The sequence below is a fragment of the Schistocerca nitens genome, chromosome 3, assembly GCF_023898315.1.
Source record: "Schistocerca nitens isolate TAMUIC-IGC-003100 chromosome 3, iqSchNite1.1, whole genome shotgun sequence".
NCBI lineage: Eukaryota > Metazoa > Arthropoda > Insecta > Orthoptera > Acrididae > Schistocerca > Schistocerca nitens.
In genome coordinates this window covers 647829041-647851007 of record NC_064616.1, presented here as the reverse complement: position 1 = coordinate 647851007, position 21967 = coordinate 647829041, and the positions used below count along the sequence as shown (strand labels likewise).

At 36.1% G+C, this 21967-nt stretch overlaps 1 protein-coding gene across 2 annotated transcripts in view; it reads right to left on the bottom strand.

Moving 5' to 3' along the window:
• Positions 1 to 306: 306 nt before the first annotated feature.
• LOC126248604 (myb-like protein Q) overlaps positions 307 to 21967 on the bottom strand; it is a 221544-nt gene continuing 199883 nt past the window's right edge. For both annotated transcript variants that reach the window (XM_049949740.1, XM_049949741.1), the window contains 2 exons: positions 6303 to 6567; positions 307 to 6021 (listed from right to left, as the gene is read on the bottom strand). In XM_049949740.1, coding sequence (XP_049805697.1) covers positions 6305 to 6567 — 263 coding nt within the window. In that variant the 3' untranslated portion in view covers positions 307 to 6021; positions 6303 to 6304. The remainder of the gene's footprint in view (positions 6022 to 6302; positions 6568 to 21967) is intronic.

Genomic DNA, 21967 nt, shown 5'->3' with positions numbered 1-21967 from the left:
TTCGGAACAAGGTATATGTATAAAGTGCCACTATATAAAGCAAATTTAAGCTTAAAGTCTTAAGAGGAAATAACAGGGCAAAACCAAGTTTGGGGTGGAGCGGTACTAGCAAGAGAGGAATTTGTAAACATTTGTAGTGTATGTCTTAACCACATCAAGATAATGTAACTATTTATGCTGAGCTATTTATGTTCCTCTTCATTTTATGAAATCTGTGGCTCATGAACTACTGTGTTTTAAGCTAAGTCGTGTGTGTTTGGGCGGGGCGGGGCGGGGCGGGGGGGGGGGGGGGGGGGAGAGGGGGGAGAGAGGGGGGTGAGGGGGGGGGGGAGTGTATGCAAATCATCTGTTATCAATTCACAATTTTTAAAGCACATTTAGTCCTTTCAGGTATGCTATGTACAGCCCGTTCATGAAGTGCTCAAAACCTTAACTATAACAATGGTGGTTTCATAAGGCAGCTTATTATATGCACAGTCAAAGAATGAATGAATTGGTAGTTGTTTGCGAACACTACTTTACATCTGATTTTACTTATTATTAGTGTTCAAAGATGTAAATATTTTTGTTCTTACATTGCACTTTTGATAAGAAAGTCAATAAGTGATAAGTGCACCAATTACATTTTCATGTAGGAAATTTTTATTGCATGACAAGACACTGAGAATGTTTTAAATAAAAATTGGAGTTTTAAAATCTTCACTGAACCATACCACTGAGTTTGCTCTGGGAACATAAACATAATATCAGAAACAGGAAATGAAGAGCTATAGATTTACTAACTGTGTTTCAAAACCCTAGTTCTGAAATTTCCTATAATGCTCACTGTCATAAGAAACTGGGTATCATGACATTTTACAGTGTAGCACATTATTTTCAATTTGTTCCAAATGAATGCATATATTTGAAAACTAAATAATGTGAAATTGAAAACTGAATTATACCTGTTCACATGCACGTGCCCCCCCCCCCCCCCCCCACACACACACACAACACGAAAACAGACTGTCTATTCCACAGCCCCCAAACACGTAAAGTGATATTTAATGAGAAATGTTGATTGTTACTTCAAAATGGTACAGAATTAAACAATACACTGTTTGCAAAGAAAAAAATGCAACAATGAAAGGTTTTTGCTGTACATAGATGTAAACAAAGTAATGATCAAGTAAATTGTTTTTAAGCATTTGCTATGCTCCACATCAAAATATCATAACCATAGCCAGTGTTTGCTGAGTAAGAATTCAGGAAGTACATTTTTGCAGCAAAAATGTCTCTTATATTTTCAAAAATTAGCCATTATTACATACATTTTCTTCTGTGATAGGACCTGCCTCATTGAACAGTCACAAACAATACATAACATCACAAAGAATATACAACAGAGCTCAAAATAATGCCAAGTAAAATAACCAAAATGCAAAGAAACAAACAACATTGTAACCTGTGCAGTATATGTTTGTGCTCTAATTAATATTTCAAATAATTAACACAAAACACAAACATAACAGCTTGCTATCTCTGACTTTTTACTTGTATCAGCTTGTTCAAGTTTAATAAAACATCTCTCACTTCCCCGACCAAGCAATTCTTGGCTTTCAAAGCCAAGATACTTTAGTTAATGTTTCATTCAGCCATAGTTCTCACTAGAGTTACAAACAAGATTCATTACTCCATTAAACACTTCATTTTTGCACGAAGTCTGCTCAAGTGCTGAAAGTGAGAGAATGTTAAATGAAAATGTCCACCACATAATTACTTACAAAATTATCGAAGACATAGTTATACCCATGAGTTATTATTTACAATTTTGATTAAGGAAATGGCAAAATCATGACACCTTATTTGAGAGACTATAAATGAAGATGGTTTTAAAGCAGTGATAGCTTCTGCATGATCTGGAAAGGATACCAGCTGTTTACAGTGAAGTGTGTAACATGAACACACAACATTGAAATTGGAGGGCTACATTAAATGTTGTTGCTGTAGATGAATACAAAAATCACTGTACAGACATTTAGCAATTTCTTTGAAGAGCCTGAGCAATACAGTTCATACACTAATATCTTTCTTTCAAGGCTCCAACAACTACAGTACTTTAAATGATACTTCTCCTCAGAGCCAAACAACCTTCCTTGAAGTCAAGCACTTTGGGCTGAATGTGTGACTCTTCAAAGAATGTTTCTTCCAAATGAAATCACTTTCAGAACCTTTGATGTCACTTTGGTTTTAAGTGGTTCAATGCATCTGCAATCTCTTGTAGGTAAATATAAAAGTAAAAGTTATTGATGATGAACCATCAAAAAATTCTTAATTAAATGTCCAAAACTGATTTCACTTTATAAAAATAGCAATACTGGGTACACACAGCCAGTGCAATTCAATATGAATCATAGCACAATGTTAAGTGTAATATGGTATATATTGGAACAATGGCCCAGGTATTGACTGAAGTGAGGGATTTCCTTTTATATTGAAAGCATTAGGGCCATTAGGCTCAAATTGATTTTATACACATTCTTTTAATTGGAGAAGTTCAAGTGCATTAATGAAATATTTGTATAACTAACCTCCAGACTTTGTAATCACGTAAAAGTATGGATAAGTTACTCTGGTGACAGCTAATTGGAAAAAAAATTATCACCTACAGTATCCATAGTGACATAGATCATAACTACAGTTAAGTAATCATGATCAACAATTGGAATGATATGAAATTATTGTGCTAGGAAAGGATGATATGCTAATTCTTAGAAATGTAAGAAACTACTGTGAATGGACAGTCCCAGATCTTGTTTTATTTAAAACATAATTATCTACCACAGCTACTGGCACAGGAGACCTCAGGAAAGCACACACACATTTATAACTAAGATATGGGGTAGATACGAAGAATGACAGTTATACTCTTTCTGTTAGCTGAAAGTAGAATTGAATGGTCAGGTTCACTGTTGGCAATAAACTCCCAAGTAAAAACTTTGGAAACAACAGTCACGTAGGTTCAAATGGTCATTTTTATTTGAAGCTGATAGTGTCGTCTGGGAATTCTTAAAATATGGTAAAGTACTACCAGTTTTAGAATGGCTATCAATTAAAGTAAGTATAGCAGTAGCAAGCAAGGCAAACAGAAGACCTGGAAACACTTATCTATACTACACTGTACAGGGATACACAATGGATTTTACTAGTAATGTATTGCATAACTAATGTTGACATTGTTTGCAAATGCTGCCATTGTGAGCATACTGTTAGTTTGGTGGAAAAGGGAAGAAAATCAATAGAGATTCCAGGATAGTGAATTACCTGTTACTTGTCTTGAACAAAGCTAAATTCCAAATGTTGCAGAGAGCACCTGCAATGAAGATACTGGAAAAATGCTGTAATTGTCTATGTACCTTCAGGAGAATCAGTATTAAAATGCTCTGGCTTGCTTAATGAAAGCCACAGATCTGTGAGAACTCTAATGACAAGCAAACACTTTGGTGGTTAGACATGATGCGATTTGAAAGCATTGAAAGTTTCACTTATGGAAGGTGATCCATGATTTTTCCATTTCTTTACAGCAAAAGTGAACATTTTCTTATGATAATTTCATGTATATAATAAACACATTCACATTAATGGAAAAGGTTACAACAAACGTCAAGGAAACGCAGGAGGCTATGTAAAATAATTTGAAGTTGTTAGCCTGAATCATCTCTTAGGAAAACAAAAATAGCTCAGATTCATTTCTTACATTTTACTGAAGCAAAACAGAACCTAGATTGTGTGTTTTTCCTCTCAGTTAATGACTCAAAACAATTATAATTATGCCTTTATGTTTCTAAACAACTATCACAAATATTACACAAAAAAGGAAAAAAGCATTAATTATCAATAAAATACTACTTGTTTTGCGAGTCTCATTTTCTTATGTTGCACAAACCTAAAGTCTATGTAACTTAAAATTAAAGTGGCCACAGATGAAATTTAGCTACATGAAGTAGCTCAAAAATCAGACACATGGTGTGAAGAACATACCATCATTTTCTTTGCTGAGCATTCTTCAAAACACCAAGAAAATAATTACTGCCACAGAAAATATATTATAATTATTGACAGAACAAAGCAAAACATGCATGTCGATTTTGTAATTCACTTAAACAATGGGGAAATTAATTATTTACAGGTAAATACAAAAAGGTTTGATCTGTATACAAATAAATGTCTGAACTTAAAGAGTTCAAACAAATTACCAGCACAGTTGCAATAATTATATTCAGGTTTTATCATATATATAATTTAGTTTTGTGTGAAGAGCAATTTGACTGTGGTATAGCAAATCAAACTGCTAGGTTACTAAGTACAATCTGTACCACAATAAACATCACAATATAACACCAGTTACCAAATTACAAAATACAATATGCAAACAAAGTTGAATGAATGTGGTAACAGAAAGGACGAAAGTCACAGGAAGATGTCACAGTTCAGGCAATTATAAAAATAAACCTCACGTTGCACAAATCACTTTAATTAACTATAAAAGACAGTAATCACTCTCTCACAGTTATGACTATACTGTTTAACAACCTTAACGCATAAGCTGTAAATAAACAAAATGTCACTAGAAACAGTGCAAAAGGATTTTATAACAAAATTATATCAACATATAGAAATTACTTAATTTATTAAAGTTGCACATTAACTCAAACAATTGCTTTGTACATTGAATAACAGAACAGGTATCTGAAACTGCCTGCAGTTGCAGAGAGAGGTGTAAAACTTACAGTTTTACAAATCTGTGAAGTTCTTCAATGTGTACAAATATTTAATTTAATTTTGAGGGCCTTAATTAGCGTACGGTACAAAGTAAAAACAGATATTTAGAAGAACTGAAAAGAAAGTCAACATTTCAAGAATCTTATTTTCACAAGGCACAGAGCCCAATAAAAATCATGAATTTCCTGCTAACCAACAAATTCACAGTCTTTCTTATTTCTGTTACAGTATGTACCAAAAAATAGAGTGTCACAAGTTTGATATCAGAAACAAATCCATTCTGTCATTACTTACAAAGCATTACAATGAAGCACCAACAAGTCATTACAGCACTGTATCAAATAAAAGTAAATATCCTTTTACACTGTTTCTTTGCGACATGTACAATTCTTGATGTACGATTAACACTGGTACACTTTCTTAATATCTACTTCTGTCAGATAACTTGCATTGCTAATTAACATATCACTTTCAAAATATCTGAGCAAAATAAAATTTAATAACTTAAGAAAAAAGTATATGCCTCTTCAAAATATCTGAGCAAAAGAAAATTTATAACTGAAGAAAATATGCCAAAAAACAAATGGAACAGTTGCAGTTACCCATTTATTTCATTCAGAACAGAATAAATGTACATAGATTAATAAGGCACTTCACCAAGTGATCTGGCAAAGCAAGAGTTGTTCTTTGGTAAACTATTTTGAAATTTTAACATTCTTGGTAAGAAAAATATAGAAAGAAAAGAAACAATTGGACAATGTGGTACCATGCCACAGAAACAAGATGGTGTATCAAGAAAACTCCTGTTTGTCAAACACACACACACACACACACACACACACACACACACACACAGAGAGAGAGAGAGAGAGAGAGAGAGAGAGAGAGAGAGAGAGAGAGAAATTCATTTTTTACTTTTGTAAAGGTCACAAAAGTTACCAAAATCAATCACAGGAGCTATTATGTTACTTTTTCAATTTCTCAACTTTCTCCCAAAAACAGTCTTTTCTTAGAGAGTACATGAAAGCCAACACACAATTCTTTTAAACTCTGGAAACATTATTGCTTTTGTTTTAAAAATATGTAATGATATATTAGTGCATTTTGATCTCACACACAGTCTTGGTAATCCTGAGCAGCACACAAGCATAAATACTGTAAAACAAAAATCATAATCCAGTTCCTAGATATATGCAAGCAGCTACCAAAGCAGCACCTCAAATGGCATGCACTTCGTTGTACTCACAGCCCATTTTCAACCTAAAACAGCAAATGGGTAAAAATGAGAATAATTTACTTCGACTAAATAGAAGAATAACATTAAAAACAATTTTTTAACACGGAGGTGGACAATCAACAGAACGTTGGGTGATGCGTGTTCCAAAGAAACTATACTGAATGACACTGTTGTTTTGTGTAAGTTTATTTTTGTTTAAATGGTGGCAGGATGTGTCCTCTGACACTGTCAAACAAAAATTAAACACAAGAAATACCTATGACTGACTGAATGTGTAACAGTCAATGATATAAAAGATACTTACTTTCAACTCTTTGAAACCTCATGCAGTGGTGATTTGCTGCTGTGATTTCTTGTGACATGTCGGTGCCCAAACCCAGGTGGTGGTGGAGGTACAGGCTGCGACATGGAGCTCCAGTCCGAAGGGGCTGGAGGCAGAGGCGGAGGTGGAGGAGCAGAAGTATAGACAGGAACATTCTGCACCCATGATTGACCATGATTTGAACTGCCTGGCCGTGATGATGTTACTATTGCAGGGTCTAGAGCATCCCAATCTGATCCCGTCCACCCTAAAAAACACCAGGAATGTGCATTTATCTGTTTAGCAAGTTCTAAACAATTTATATTGGAGTATGACTGTGGAGCTTTTAGAGGTAGCAAGCAATAATAAAAAAGTTCTTGGGACATAAACCACATTAAACTGAAGTTAAAAATTGAGCTTATGAGGATAATAAGCATTTTTTCTCACTGTCATATAAAAATCAATCTGTCCCCTCTAATATTCACACTGGCTTTTGATATCATGTGTGGCTTTCACAAAATGTTTGAAAAGTGGCCAATCAGTAATCATCAATTGTGTTCACATCTGGCTTGAGGGAATTGATCTTTACGTCAAGGTGGGAGCAGGGAGGCTTGTAATTATGCTACTGCATTTACGTTGTCCTCTATTTCAATGTTTAATGGCCTTTTGGATTGAGGAATTTGAGTAAGCAAAGACACATGTGTCTTACAAATCTCTCTCTCTCTCTCTCTCTCTCTCTCTCTCTCACACACACACACACACACACACACACACAAAAGCCGTATCCCAAGTTTGATGATGACAGAACCTATGCAGTAGAATAACAGCAGAGAAGTCAACGTCAACACCTGAAGTGCTTGTGGTGGCTAGACTCCAACCTTAACTTCATGTAAATGACCACAGTTGGGCAGAGACATAACGGTCAATTTCTGGGAAACATTCTGACTGGCTATTGCAGAACACCTACAAGTAACAGCAGAAGTTCTTTTGAATATAAGGCAGTCAAGTCAGGTGGACAGATTTTTAGCTCTTGACAATGGTGAACATGGATATTACACCCAGAAATTTGAGTTTGAACTTTTTAGTAAAGTTGTCAGTGCATAAAGTCAAAGCAAACTAACAATTTACAATTATTTACATAATCAGATATTTTCTGTACAAATTACAAAGGCAAATGTATGAAATAACAAATGCAAAAAATTATTTTAACTGTCCAATACATAAACAACACTGGAAAAAAAAAAGATTTTTCCCTTCTCACAAAATCAAATGGCTACCCGAAACTGTAGATACTTGATATTCCATGTGACTGCATCACAGTGTTTCACATAGTTATTTAACAGTTTCTCTTTAATCAAATGAAAATTTAATGTGTTATGGAGTACATGCAAGACTTTTCATCAAACATAAATTTTGAACACTCTTAGTGTGTGTTGTCCAAATCATTCCCTACATCTTCATTGACACACAAGTCACTGAAGTGCTGTCAAATAGAAAGAGATGCATCAGATGGCCAAACAATCCCAGATGGGTTCTCCTAGCGAATAATGGCATACCATAATTTCATTTTTTTTGTAGCTACGTAATTTTGATCAAAATGATTGTCTTTCCTCATTGAAATTTGGGCTTGTTTCTCAATAGTCAAGAGGATGTCAGACTACAAATCCAAAGATTCAGTGCTATACCCATGGTCAGTAAAAGGAATTTTTTATCTGTCACTTAACGATACTTTCGTATCTGACAATGATTTGTATGTGTGGAAAAAGTCACTAGCATTCACATTCAGTGTGCATCACAAACTGGATATGTCAATACAAAGGTCATAGAAAGACAAGTACACACCATTCCTTCCATGGACCTTTGCCCAACAAAACTGTGGCATTACAACCAGTCTTCAAGCTGAGGACAGTATTACTTACTGCAGTTTAAAAGAGCGTATACAAATTATATCTACATTTTCCTTTTCTCTAGATAGGGTGTTTCTGCATAATTGTATATACAGGGTATTTCAATATGTTTGTCTCTCTACGTTACAAAATAACTGAATGGATTATTTATTTAGAAAAGTAAACATAAGAAATGTTACTTTTTCTGCAGGGTTGTGAACATAGTTTATTTAGTTATTTCCTGAGAGGTATAACAATGAGTGATAATTTTTTTAAATACAACATTATTTTCTTCTATAACATAGCTGATGTATTTAAACCAACTGTGCATAAATCAGTTTAAATCACATTTCTGTCAGTTTTAGTTACAGAGATGGAAACATTCAAAGTTTTAGGAGGGGATGTAACATGCTGTACACAACTGGGTGTGTTCAAATGGCGGAATGTTCATTTAAGTGAAGTGTTCAAATGGGTGCCCATTTTCTTGAATGCACAAGTCAATGTGCTTTCTAAAATACCTGTGGACAAGATGTGCAGAACTTGCCAGCATCATAGAACAACAAGTTTCCTGGGTGCGCTGTTTTAAGTCATCTGGGATTGTGGGTTCGGTGACAAAAATGATTTTTTAGATATCCCAACAAAGAAAAATCTTGTGGTGTTAAGTCACGCAACCTTGTGGTCTATTCCTAGGGAACACTTATGTCCTAACCATCTTCCAGGAAATATTTGATCAGTTTTTGTGCAACATCATTCATAGAATCAACTAGGTGAGCATTGTGTTGAATCTACATGTCACCTCCAATGTCTAAATTGTCAACATGAGCATCTAAATTGTTGATGGTAAAAGCTTGATATAGCTCACCTCTCAGGGTATGCTTGAAGGAGCTGATGATTTCATCTCGAAGAATTCCATACCACAAATTAATAGACCACCTTCTCTTACCATCAACATGACTAACCCACCTACGATTTTCTGTGCCTCACATTAGCATATATGATGATGATTCACCACACAATAATTCACGAATGTGGGTTTCATCAAAGGACACTATACTTTGTGAAGCTTCGAGAGTGAAATTATACATGGTTCCAGAATGAAATTTTCACTCTGCAGCAGAGTGTGCACTGCTATCAACCTTCCTGGCAGATTAAAACTGTGTACTGGTCTGAGAGCACTTATCCACAAAAGGCCAAGGTCCCCAGTTTGAGTCTTGGTCTGGCACACAGTTTTAATCTGCCCGGAAGTTTCATATTCATATTCATGGCTTATTCACAGAGAGAAACTGATTGAACTGATTTTCATTCACCTCCTGTGTCAGTGACAGGTGGTAGGGATGTAACTTGGAACCATATAATAATTTCCACACAGATGTTGGACTGATACCAGTGGCTGCAGCAACTTCTCATAAGCTGAAATGAAGACTGTATTGTACTGCAGTTAAACAAACATTTTGATATCCTCACTTCTTGCTGCTCTTTGTCTGCTAGCATCTTACATTCTCAAACTACTTGTACACTTATTAGTAGACATTACATATACATCTACATCTACATCTACATCGATACTCTGCAAATCACATTTAAGTGCCTGGCAGAGGGTTCAAACGAACCACCTTCACAATTCTCTATTATTCCAATCTCATATAGCGCGTGGAAAGAATGAACACCTATATCTTTCCGTACGAGCTCTGATTTCCCTTATTTTATCTTGGTGGTCGTTCCTCCCTACGTAGGTCAGTGCCAAAAAAATATTTTCGTGTTCGGAGGAGAAAGTTGGTGATTGGAATTTCGTGAGAAGATTCCGTTGCAACATAAAATGCCTTTCTTTTAATGATGTTCAGCCCAAATCCTGTATCATTTCTGTGACACTCTTTCCCATATTTCGCGATAATACAAAATGTGCTGCCTTTCTTTGAACTTTTTCGATGTACTCCATCAGTCCTATCTGGTAAGGATCCCATGCCGCGCAGCAGTATTCTAAAAGAAGACGGACAAGCAGTCTCCTTAGTAGGTCTGTTACATTTTCTAAGTGTCCTGCCAATAAAACGCAGTCTCTGGTTAGCCTCCCGCACAACATTTTCTATGTGTTCTTTCCAATTTAAGTTGTTCGTAATTGTAATACCTAGGTATTTATTTGAATTTACGGCTTTTAAATTAGACTGCTTTATCGTGTAACTGAAGTTTAACGAGTTCCTTTTAGCACTCATGTGGATGACCTCACAATTTTCGTTATTTAGGGTCAACTGACACTTTTCACACCATTCAGATTTTTTTAAATATGGGATACATCCACCCTTCACTATTATGTTGGCTTTTAAGTCTGTTGGGGAGGAATGGCAGCCCACTGTTCCTCAAGAGCCAAAACCAGAGTAGGTAGTGAGGCTGGATGCTGCGGTCTGGAACTAAGTCAACATTCCAACTCATCCCAAAGGTGTTCCAACAGAGTTCAGGTTGGGGCTCTGGGCAGGCCAGTCCATTTCAGGAATGTTACTGCCCACAAACCATTGCTTCGCAAATGCTGCTTCACGAAAGGGTGTCATAAAAATACAATCATCATCTTCATATTGTTTCTCTACTGTACACAGTACACAATGCAGTAAATCGCATTCACACCCTTCCACATTTAGCATTTTCATAAGTGCAATGAGGAAACCACTCCATAACCACCACAGCAGCGCCATACCAAACCACTACCTCTTCTGTTCTTCACTGTTTACACATGATGTCATGTAACATTGTTAAGGCATTTTCCAAACTCAAAACCTTCCATCAGATTGCCACAGTGTATAGCATAATTCATCACTCCACATTACTCATTTGCAGTCATGTACTGTCTACTGGCATCACTATTTACACTACCTCAAATGTTGCTTAGTGTTGGCTACAGGAATGTGTGGATCACAAGGGCCTGCTAGACTATTTTTAACCACCTATGCAGAGTCACTGTGCTAGCTGGGCTGCTGGTATCACTTTGGAACTGACAAATATTCCTTTTGTTGATTATATGCAATTTTTTAAAACCAGCCTCTGCAATACTTGACAATACCTGTCCGGCAATACATGAGGTTTGTCTGGGTTTGCTTTAGCTATGGTTCGTCCTTCATGTTTCTAGCTCACAAACAGTTGAGTTTGGCTGCTTTTGAAGGGTTGAAATTTGCCTATTGGATTTAGTACATAGGTAAAATAGAATGACTAATCCACGTTTGAAGTCTCTGAGCTCTCCTGGCTGACCCACTCTGCTGCTGCTGCTGCTGTGGGTCTACTGACACGATACTCCCGTCTGCCTGTTATACTGGTGGGTTTATCTCTCATGACATCTAGTCAATACATAAGGGTGTCCGGATATTTTTCATCAGGTAGTGTGTTTTCATAACTATGCAGAAAGAGTAACATTTCTTACATTCACCTTGTTCACTTATTATTTTGTAAGTTACAGAGAAATGTGTTTCTAAAACAGTCTGCATATGGAATCATGAAACCTTTCACATAGCATGTCCCACCTCTACTAATTTGACATAGTATCTTATCTCACCAATTCATATTGGTCATCTTTTGAATTTTGGCTGTTAAGTACATATTCTACTTCATTTACATAAAAAAACTTCTCTGTTGTTTGAAAATAGTTTTGAAGAAGAAACTTACAAAATGTGCATAAGAGTTATTGGAGTAATTGGAGTAATTACACTCTATTCAAATTTCACAGGAAAATTATGATGCTACTGAAGGTTTTACACTAGCTGTCATTGGGTGAAAGCTAAAATACTTTTTAAGGTAATATTTAAATGTAAAACAATACAGGTCACAAATGAAGAAACAAAACAAGGAATGTTGAAGAGATCTGGAAAAGCAAAAAATACAAAAGCACTAACAAACAATACAGAATGACAAATTCTTTCTGAAGGTCCATGACAGAATTGTATCACTTTACATTTGAAGGCCCTTTTTAGGTCCTCCACATTGAATTACTATGCAACAGTATTTGTGCACTTGTGTGACCTCCTCATACAGCGTAATGGACAGCGGGCTAGCTTCCAGGACAGGAAGGTGAGCCAGACTCGTACTTTATTTATTTATTTATTTATTTATTCCATGTGATCTGTTGGTACACAGTGTGTTGCAGATGTCGGAAAATGTCATTTAACATTGTTAACATGTATTAATGTAAGCCTATAGTATTCTAATGTATTATATTGCTCAATGTTTTCAATTTAGCACAAACAGCAAGATTACTTGTCTAAGTATTCATTTACAGAGTAAAAACAGTGACACAACAAATATGACTTCACGGCTTTGCTAAATTCTATGTTATCTTCAATGGACTTAATATTAGTGGGAAGATTGTCGAACAGTTGGAGGCCCATGTGGAAAACTCCCTTTTGACACAGTTGAGTATTTGTTCGTATAACATGCAGGTTTGCGTTTTTCCTGGTGTTGTGTTCATGTATTTGATTATTTTTTACGACTCTGGGGTCAGTTGGCACTATATGTTTTCTGAAGAATTTTAGAGTCTCAAGAATGTAGAGGCAAGGCAGTGTTAGGATTTCTAACTTTCTGAAGATGGGTTTGCAGGAGTCTCTGGGTTTGCTCCCATTAATAATCCTTAATGCTCTCTTCTGGATTCTGAATGTGCTCAGAGCAGTTGGAGCATTTCCCCAGAATATTACACCATATTTTAGGTGGGCTTGTATATAAGCGTGAATCCACAGTGCAGATTAGCGACCATGGCTGGGGCACTGGCCAGCCTAAGTGTGGTTTTTAGGCAGCTTTCCATGGTCATTTACATAAGTATTGGGCTGGTCTCCACTTTCCGCCTCAGAAAATATGAAACACAAACAGCTAAAACATAATCAAATGAAGTTCACACAGCTGGCACACATGACTTCCCTCCCTTAGGTAACTGATGACTGCAACAATAGAAAGATCATCCGGCCGCAAAGTTTAAAAATGTATTTGTCAAAACTCTAGTATAGTAGAGCCTTGACTAGGTGAAAAAGAAGTTGTATTTGAACTCTTGTGTAGTGAGTGCACTAGCAGTGAAAATAGTCTACATTGCTGATTGACAATATCTGTTCAATCAACTGCAGTAGAATTACAAATGTCTGCAGATATACAATAATAAGCAAAGTAAAATCATAACAACAATGCTAGGTGCATCAATACTTGTCCTTTGACGGTCTGTAGAATCTGGAAGAAGTTCCATTTAAAACAAAATGCCTCATGGTGTTACAGTGGATGATGCAAATATGTAATTTTAGCCATTATTGCAGTTTATTAGGGCCACTGGCAAGTCATAATACTCATATCCCAACTTCTGGCTAATACAGTGGCTGCTATTGGCTGATCTGTATCAAGTAACACAGTAAACAGATACATTATGGGCGTGGAAACCAGAATTAAGAATTAAACAAAATAATCACCTTCGAAGCTCCAACAGGAGCCAGGCAAACAGACTAAGTTATGGGAACTGGGTTCAATCTAATATTGAGGGGGAGGGGGGGGGGGAGTATTTCCCACACATATTACGTCAGGGTCAATCCATATGAAGTGACCATTTTTAAATATTTTAATTTTTTTATATGTGATTGTCCTATATTTGAGGAGTTCAAAACAGTTTTTTAAAATAATTTATCTTGCACCTTTACTGGATGGCGGCAATTTTTATTTGTAGGCACGTAACGATTTTTCAGTCTGGAGACATTAGCGAAAATTTGAGTATCTCTGCAATGGGTTAAGTTACAACACTGCAATTGACATGATTGTTTTTAGAAAAGTGTCCTCTACAACATTGTCTATTACACAAAATACCCCAAATTAAAAAATAACCAGTCAAAATGACCTCCAAGTTTGCTATCCAAATTTTCAAAAATGCACTTTTTAGGCCCAAAAATAACAAACAAGGAGTGAGTTATGAGAGTATTTTTTTCCTATAGTTAGATATCATACACTACTAGCCTCATATAGAGCAATAACCCTTACAAATGTTTCCTTAATTTTTTATGAATTTTTGAAACTTGAAAATTTTCATTTTTTCAAGTTAGGGGTTAGTTATCTCAGGTGAGACTGGATATAAAAATATGATTTTGCACAGTTTGTACACCTATATGATAGCAACGTACTGCAAAAATTTCAACACTAATATCTGACTGTGAAAAAAGATTTGAAGTTTTGAAAATGAGGAAATAATTCACATTACTCTACAACTGATCTTATGGCTGTTGCCTATTTAAATGGTTTATTGTTTCATTGTCATAAAATTTAATTGTGACATATATTTAGTTAACACTATCACCCAATATTCATTTAATTGATTTATTTTTAATAATGCAATATTAAAAAATAGTAGCTTTTGCTTTGGTTCTATGGTAATAAAAATACCCATCTGCATTTAAGTTTATTGTCAATAAAGAAGTACATTATTGCTGGGTGTGGCATTGTTGTAATCAGTCTGTTCTGAAACCTCTGTTAGAGTGGGTGTACATACTTCATCGAGAGTGTAGAAGGTGTTATGTGCTTTGTTCTGTGTGTAATTAGTAATTAATTTTGAGAGATTAACTGGAATGCAATAACATGGATGAACAGTGTTGAAGTGTGTCACAAAACAGTTTATGGTTCAGTTTCAAAAACTTTGAAAAATGTCAATGACTTTGATGAAGTTAGACAAACTTTGTTTAAATGTCGAGTAAGTTCTTCTGTAACATCAGTGTGTGAGTTTCATGAGAAGTAATATATTCTGAGGTACAACCACATTTTTGGAAGAAAGTGCTGTGGTCCACCCTAAGTTCATAAAAAGCCTATTACTAAAGGTTTGAGGGAAATAAAACTTGAACATTTGTCCTTGTTATGTGAGTGTGAAACAGCTTCCCCAGTGATACATAACGTGATTCGTGGGAATTCCCTGTGCCCAAATTGTTACTCAAAAATATTTGTTGTGAATCCAGAACCAGGATCATCTAACCTTGTTAATGACATTTATATTCATAATGAGGAAGCTGTTAGCATATTGGGTTTTGCTTGTTCTAAGGTAGACCTATCTCCAGCTTTGAAAATAATAAAATTAAGTACCACAAAAAGAAAAGCAGCTATTAAAAATAAGGTGCAACAAATTTCAGACAAAATTGGAAAAGACTTTGACTCATGCTTTAATAATACAGATACCAACATTATTTCTAAAGAAGAAGAAAATCTACCACCAGCATCAACTGACACTGAATATTTGAGCTTAATAGAGAAATTAAAAATTAAATGTTCTGTGACATCTAAAGAGGAAAAATTTTAAATTTTGAGTTTGCTCCCTTACTCATGATCAAGAGAAAAAATAGTTCATGACTTCAACATTTCTCACCATTTGGTTAAACTAACCCGAAAATTAGTGAAAGAGCAAGGCATTCTTCCAGTTTTAGGAAAGAAGAAAGGAGCAGGTATAAGTGAAGAAAGAATTAAAAAGATAAAAGCAGTTTTTTCAATATGATGAAAACATTAGAATGTGCCCAGGTTGCAAAGATAGCTAGAGAGTTGTTATAAATGGAGTTAAAGTAACAAAGCACAAATGACTAGTGCTGTCAAATTTAAATGAACTTTATGTAGCTTTCACAATTGTCATTCTGAATGCAAAATTGGAAGGTCAAAATTTTGTGATCTCCACCCTAAGTGGTTTTATTTTGGCTGGATCCTCTGGGACAAACTCTGTATGTGTTTGTTTATATCATCATAATGTCAAACTGACGATTGTGGGTGCAAAACTCAGTGATCAGAGTTACTAGGTTTAATGGTCTGTGACACTAGAAGTTATGACTGCATGATGAGTTTGTGTAATAAATGCTCTGGTAAGGAAACCATTATTGAATTGTTTCACGAACATTATAAGGAAATGCCGGACAGTATTAACTTCAAACAGTGGGTCACAACTGAAAGGGCAGAAATGATAACAGTGATTAAATCTCAGGAAGAGTACTTGGAATCTTACAAAAACTCAAGTCACCACTATGTTTCTAAAATCCAAAGTAAGTTTTTTAAGGACAAAAAAGCACAACTTCATGAAACTGAATGTATAGTGCTAGCTGATTTTGCAGAAAATTTTACATTTGTGATTCAGGATGCAACACAAGGGTACCACTGGGTCAATGACCAGGCAACAGTGCATTCATTTATTCTCTACTTTAAACATGAGAAAGATGAAGTTTGCAGTTCTTCAATTTGCATTCTAAGCGACTACTTGGAGCACAACACTTTGGCCGTACATGTGTTTCAAAGGTATGTAATAAATTACACAAAAGAAAATTTTCCCAAGGTTGAGAAGCTGATATACTTTTCAGATGGAGCGGTAGTCAGTATAAGAACAAAAAGAACTTTTCAAATCTGTGCAACCACAAAGTAGACTTTGGGTTGGAGGTTGAATGGCACTTTTTTGTATCTTGAATGTGATGGAGTAGGAGGTACAACAAAACGTGAAGTAAGTAAAGCCGGCCAACAAAGAACAACCACAGACCAAATTCTCACAGCACAGGACATGTATGTTTTTTTCAAGGACAATATTAAAGGCATTACCTATTTTCTGATCAAGAAAGAAGAAGTGGTTCTGCATATGAAAACAACACTTCAAACCAGATTTGAGAACTGTATAGCAATAAAACGAACAAAGCATTTCCACAAATTCCTTGGCATTGCAGCAAACTTAGTTCGAACTTCAGAAACCAAAATTTATGAGGATCATTGTGTTAGTAAAATTACATCTCTGTCTTTAACGTTGAACGACATAGCAGCATGTGTCTATGATGGACAGTGATTGCTTGCAGAGGTTGAAAGAACAAGTTTGGAACACAATGACGTTTTTGTGCATTTTTACCAACCTGCTGGTCCAAGAAAATCATTCAAGAAATCTACTAGTGACAAAGTTTGAATACCAATGAAAAATGTTTTAAGGAAACTTTCAGTGCTTGAGCTTACCACAGCAACTAGGAGGTCTAATTCTATATCACAGAAGCTGTCTTAATAAATAAGTGTTCTTAACATTCACCACCAGGTTTAGGAACAGTCGCATCTCTAAGGATGTTAATTGAAAATATTTATTTTAAGTATGTCAAGATAATATAAATGTTAATTTCACTAATGTTTCCATTTTTTGTATATAATTCAGTACCTTGCTTTAATAATAATTGATTACATCCCGCAAATATCACACATGAATAGGCAACAGCCTAAGATCAGTTGTAGAGTAATGTAAATTCTCTCCTCATTTTCAAAAATTCATATCTTTGTTCACAGACAGATATCAATGTTGAAATTTTTACAGTACATTGCTATTGTATAGGTGTACAAACTGTGCAAAAATCATATTTTTATATTCAGTCCAAACTTTACAAAAATGAAAATTTTCAAATTTCAAAAATTCATAAAAAATTAAGGAAACATTTGTAAGGGTTCTTGCTCTATATGAAGCTGTGTATGATATCTAACTATAGGAAAAAAAACAGACTCATAACTCAATCCTTGCTTGTTATTTTTGGGCCTAAAAAGTGGATTTTTGTAAATTTGGATACTACATTTTTGAGGTCATTTTGACTAGTTATTTTTGAATTTCGGGTATTTTGTGTAATAGACAATGTTGTAGAGGACACTTTTCTAAAAACAATCATGTCAATTGCAGTGTTGTAACTTCACCCATTGCAGAGATACTAAAATTTTTGCTAATGTCTCCAGACTGAAAAATCGTTACGCGCCTACAAATAAAAATTGCCGCCATCCAGTAAAGTGCAAGATAAATTATTTTAAAAACTGTTTTGAACTCCTCAAATATAGGACAATCACATATAAAAGATTAAAATATTTAAAAATGGTCAAGTAAGCAACTTAATTTTTACTGGACCACTTCATTTGGATTGAACCATCACATTCGTGCTATCACCAGTGGGTCATATTTTATTCAGTGTCTAGAAGGGCACATTTTTTAGGACTTTCTTTTAAATGGTCACACACCTTGCCAGAAAAAAATAGTACATCCTTTTAGAGATTTCAAATTCACTCAAGATTTATTGTTGCAACAGTGTATATCGAGTATATGAAATGATTATATTTACAGATCAATAGCACAAGAGGTTCTGAGGTACCAGGTATCGAACCATGCTGAAAAACCCATATTAGTACAGAGTGTACAGCCTCCACGGGCAGCAATGTAGGCACTGACGGGCATCCAGTTGATCATACAGATGGGGGATACTGTCCTGGGATACGTTATACCACTCCTGCTCGACCTGTTCGTGTAGTTCTGTAAGAGTTGTTGGCTGAGGAGTCGCACGAGTCACTTTTTGTCCCATTGTATCCCATACATGTTCTACAGGAGACAAGTCTGGGGATTGTGCTGGCCACGGAAGTTGCTGCACGTTCAGTTTCATGAGCAATGTGTGGGCAAGCATTATCCTGTTGGAACAACACATGATCTTCCTGTTGCAGAAACAGCAAAAGAATGGGCCTAACAACATTCTGCACATACCAAGCACTGTAGCGTCCCCTCCAGAACCACAAAAGTTGAAAGAGAGTTGTAGCATCACACCTCAGACTATAAGGCCTGGACGAATGTACTCTAAACAGACAGCGCTCACCGGGTCTATGTCGCACAGCAAACACCCATCACTTGCGTCCAGGCAGAAACTGCTTTTATTGCTGAAGACAAGGGTGTGCCATTCAGTCTTCTAAATGATGTTCTGACAGCACCAGTCAGTCCATGCGCATCGATGCTCTGGAGTAGTGGAAGATTGGCTAGAGATGTGCATGCCCGTAATCCCACTAGTAATAACCGGTTCACAACAGTTCATGTTGGCACATCTGGGCTCACAAACCCTCTTATCTGAGCTGTGAATCTGTACAACCTGCCACAGCTGCCCTTACAATACGAAGATCCTGATGGGCGTCTGTGCTGCATGGGTGAACAGAACCTCGTCTATGGTTGAAAAAATGTTCATGTGACCAATGATACCAGCAGTGTTGCACAACTGATGCAGCACATCCAGCTTGTGTGGCAATTCTCTGACAGGACCACCCTGCCACTTGGAAGGCCACAATTTGACCCTTTTCAAACTCTCTCAGTTTGCTGTAGGAAGTGTGTGTGTGTGTGTGTGTGTGTGTGTGTGTGTGTCATGGTTGCCTACTTGCTTCTTAGATTTGCATCATCCTAAGCCTTCTGACAGAGCTCGTGCTATTAAAGGGTAGACATAAACAGTGTTCTGGTAGCTATGCCACTACTCTATCTGTTGGCGGATGATGCAGAAACCCTTGTCAGTGCATCTACTATCCCCGACGTGGCATATGCCATCATCGGACCAAAATCGATCTTGTCTTCCCAGGTGCAATTTTTTTTTTCAGGCACTGTAGTTTTTCTCATTGTTCTAGTCTTCATACATATGCTCCTCTCTAGCACACAGTGTCCCAGAAACATGACAGATTATTTTAGTGAACACACTCAAAACCAGAGTTGATTCATGGTCATGTTGATTCCACAGTACTCCAATGGACTGTGGGGGCCTCTATTTAACAAATAGCATTAGCATTTTTTAACGTGGCTTTAGTTCCACGTAATATATGTGGGTAATATTTAATGACAGTTATTTTACTACACTAAAAGGTAACTTTGATTTTTTTTGAAGCCTTACCTGACCAACACAATAAATATTAGCGAAGACACTTAAAAGCCACCAATCTCAACTGACTTTTATTAACTCCTTTCATGTAGCAGGGAAACACCTGTGCTAAGTAGTAAGTTCAATTTCACCATCTGTTTCATGTTCCTCCCAAATTAGGAAAATGTTAGCCCTCTAATGTGGTTATACAGTAACCTGTAAGGTGTCAGGATTGTCAGATCACGAAGGCCAGTGGTATCTCAAGTTGACCACAGCTCAGTTCGCCACAGAGTGGTTTTCTGGTGATTACCTGCACACACATGCTGATCAACCAGAACATTATTCCACCAACCTACTACTGATATAAACCCATTCAGGTGATAGCAGCATCACCTACTAGTCACACATAACACACAATGCATGTAATATCACTGAACATGTTGTCCTTTTGTAAAATTGGGAAGGCTATCTGAGTTTGACAGAGAGCACATTGTGATGGCCCAGAGACTCAGCACGAGCAGTTTGGAAACTGGATGACTTGTCAGGTGTTCTAGGAGTGCTGTGGTGAGTGTCTTCAACACGTGGTGAAACCATGATTTTAATCATACCAAACATTTTCAGCACTGTATTTATCAATATACAACGTTTCTGTAAATGCTGAAAAGAACTACCGTTTTTGCTCACCCTTTTTTCAGTTGTATCAGCACTGACAACCTGCCAAAAAATTTTGTTCAGCATGCCTTTCAGGAACAATAATTATCTACATCATAAAACTGAAACAACAATTTATGGCCACTACCTACCTGTTATCGCAACTTACACTACGTATACACAGAAAAAGGCCTACAGACAAGGGAATTCTTACTTTCATTTTCTCTAAGTGTGAAGAGTAAAGTAACCAATGTTGCATGTTTATACCATTGCTGGAATTGCTGGCAAGCAAAACAGTCACTGTAGGTGCTAATTTGTCCAGATTGGATCAGAGAAATATCACTAAGTGAGCAAGAATATCACTAACCTTAATTCAAATGAATAGTTGTCAGACTTAAGGAGTATTCTGGTAGTTCCTTTTTCATTTAGTAGCCTATCATTTGACATGTGGGGGGAATCGTAAATGGTTTTTAAGTGAACTTACTTCATAGTGTCAAGCGAACTTCCTCTGTCAACAATATTGTGATTCAAAAGACAATAATGCACTGTAGACCAGATTGGAAAAGAAAATGTTAATAAAATTCTTGTGACAATTTGTTACACATACCGTGTTTTTAGCAAAGTAGAACTACAACAAATGTATTCTTCAAATGTTAAAAAAATAGACACAATTTGGCATATATGATTTGTTACTTCCAGTGCTTTAAAAATACTGTCTAATCATGCACACACAATCCAAAATAATAGTATATCCAATTCAGAACTACTACCGCCTAATTCTTCCCTATAAAAAAGGTTAGTGAGATTGCAGGGCCCAACCCATAGCACGTGTTACATTTCCACTAAGTTCTCTATTTCAACTTGTGTGTAATGTCCACTAAAACAACATGTATTCATGTTTCTATTCCTGTATATGCACAGGAGGAAAATGTGGACGAGAGGAACTATTAGAAGTTATATGACCATTTAATAGATGTCCTACGAAACCTAACCTTCAAGACATTAAGACTAGAATAAAACATGACCCACTGATTATGACACAACTGTGCAGAAACATGTTTTGTTGTTCACATAATCAAGCAGAAGCCAATACCCATAAGTAAATGAACCATGTAGGGTTGAGAAGTATACGTTGATATGTAAACTGGTCCCAAGAGCAATGGCTGTGAAGTCTCCACAAATATTTTGGTATATATGTGGTGCAGAATTACAACATAAAAATTACAATCAAGTTAGGAGCAAAAAACAACAGGATATTCTGCTGTTAAATAACAGTTCTGAGAGCAATGCAGTTTAGTAAGAAAAGCAATCATATCAAATTTTGTACAGCTGAGTGTTCAATAAAATAAAGTGGCAAAAGACACAACAGAAATAGACCCACTGAGAAATTAGTTTGGCAAAGATGACATGGTGATGATAGAATGTGATGCTGGAAATGGTCAGGATATGGATATTTTGGAGAAAGCCAACCTATGAGAGTTTAAATTATGGTTTCAACTGAACACCAAATCCACAAGCAGGT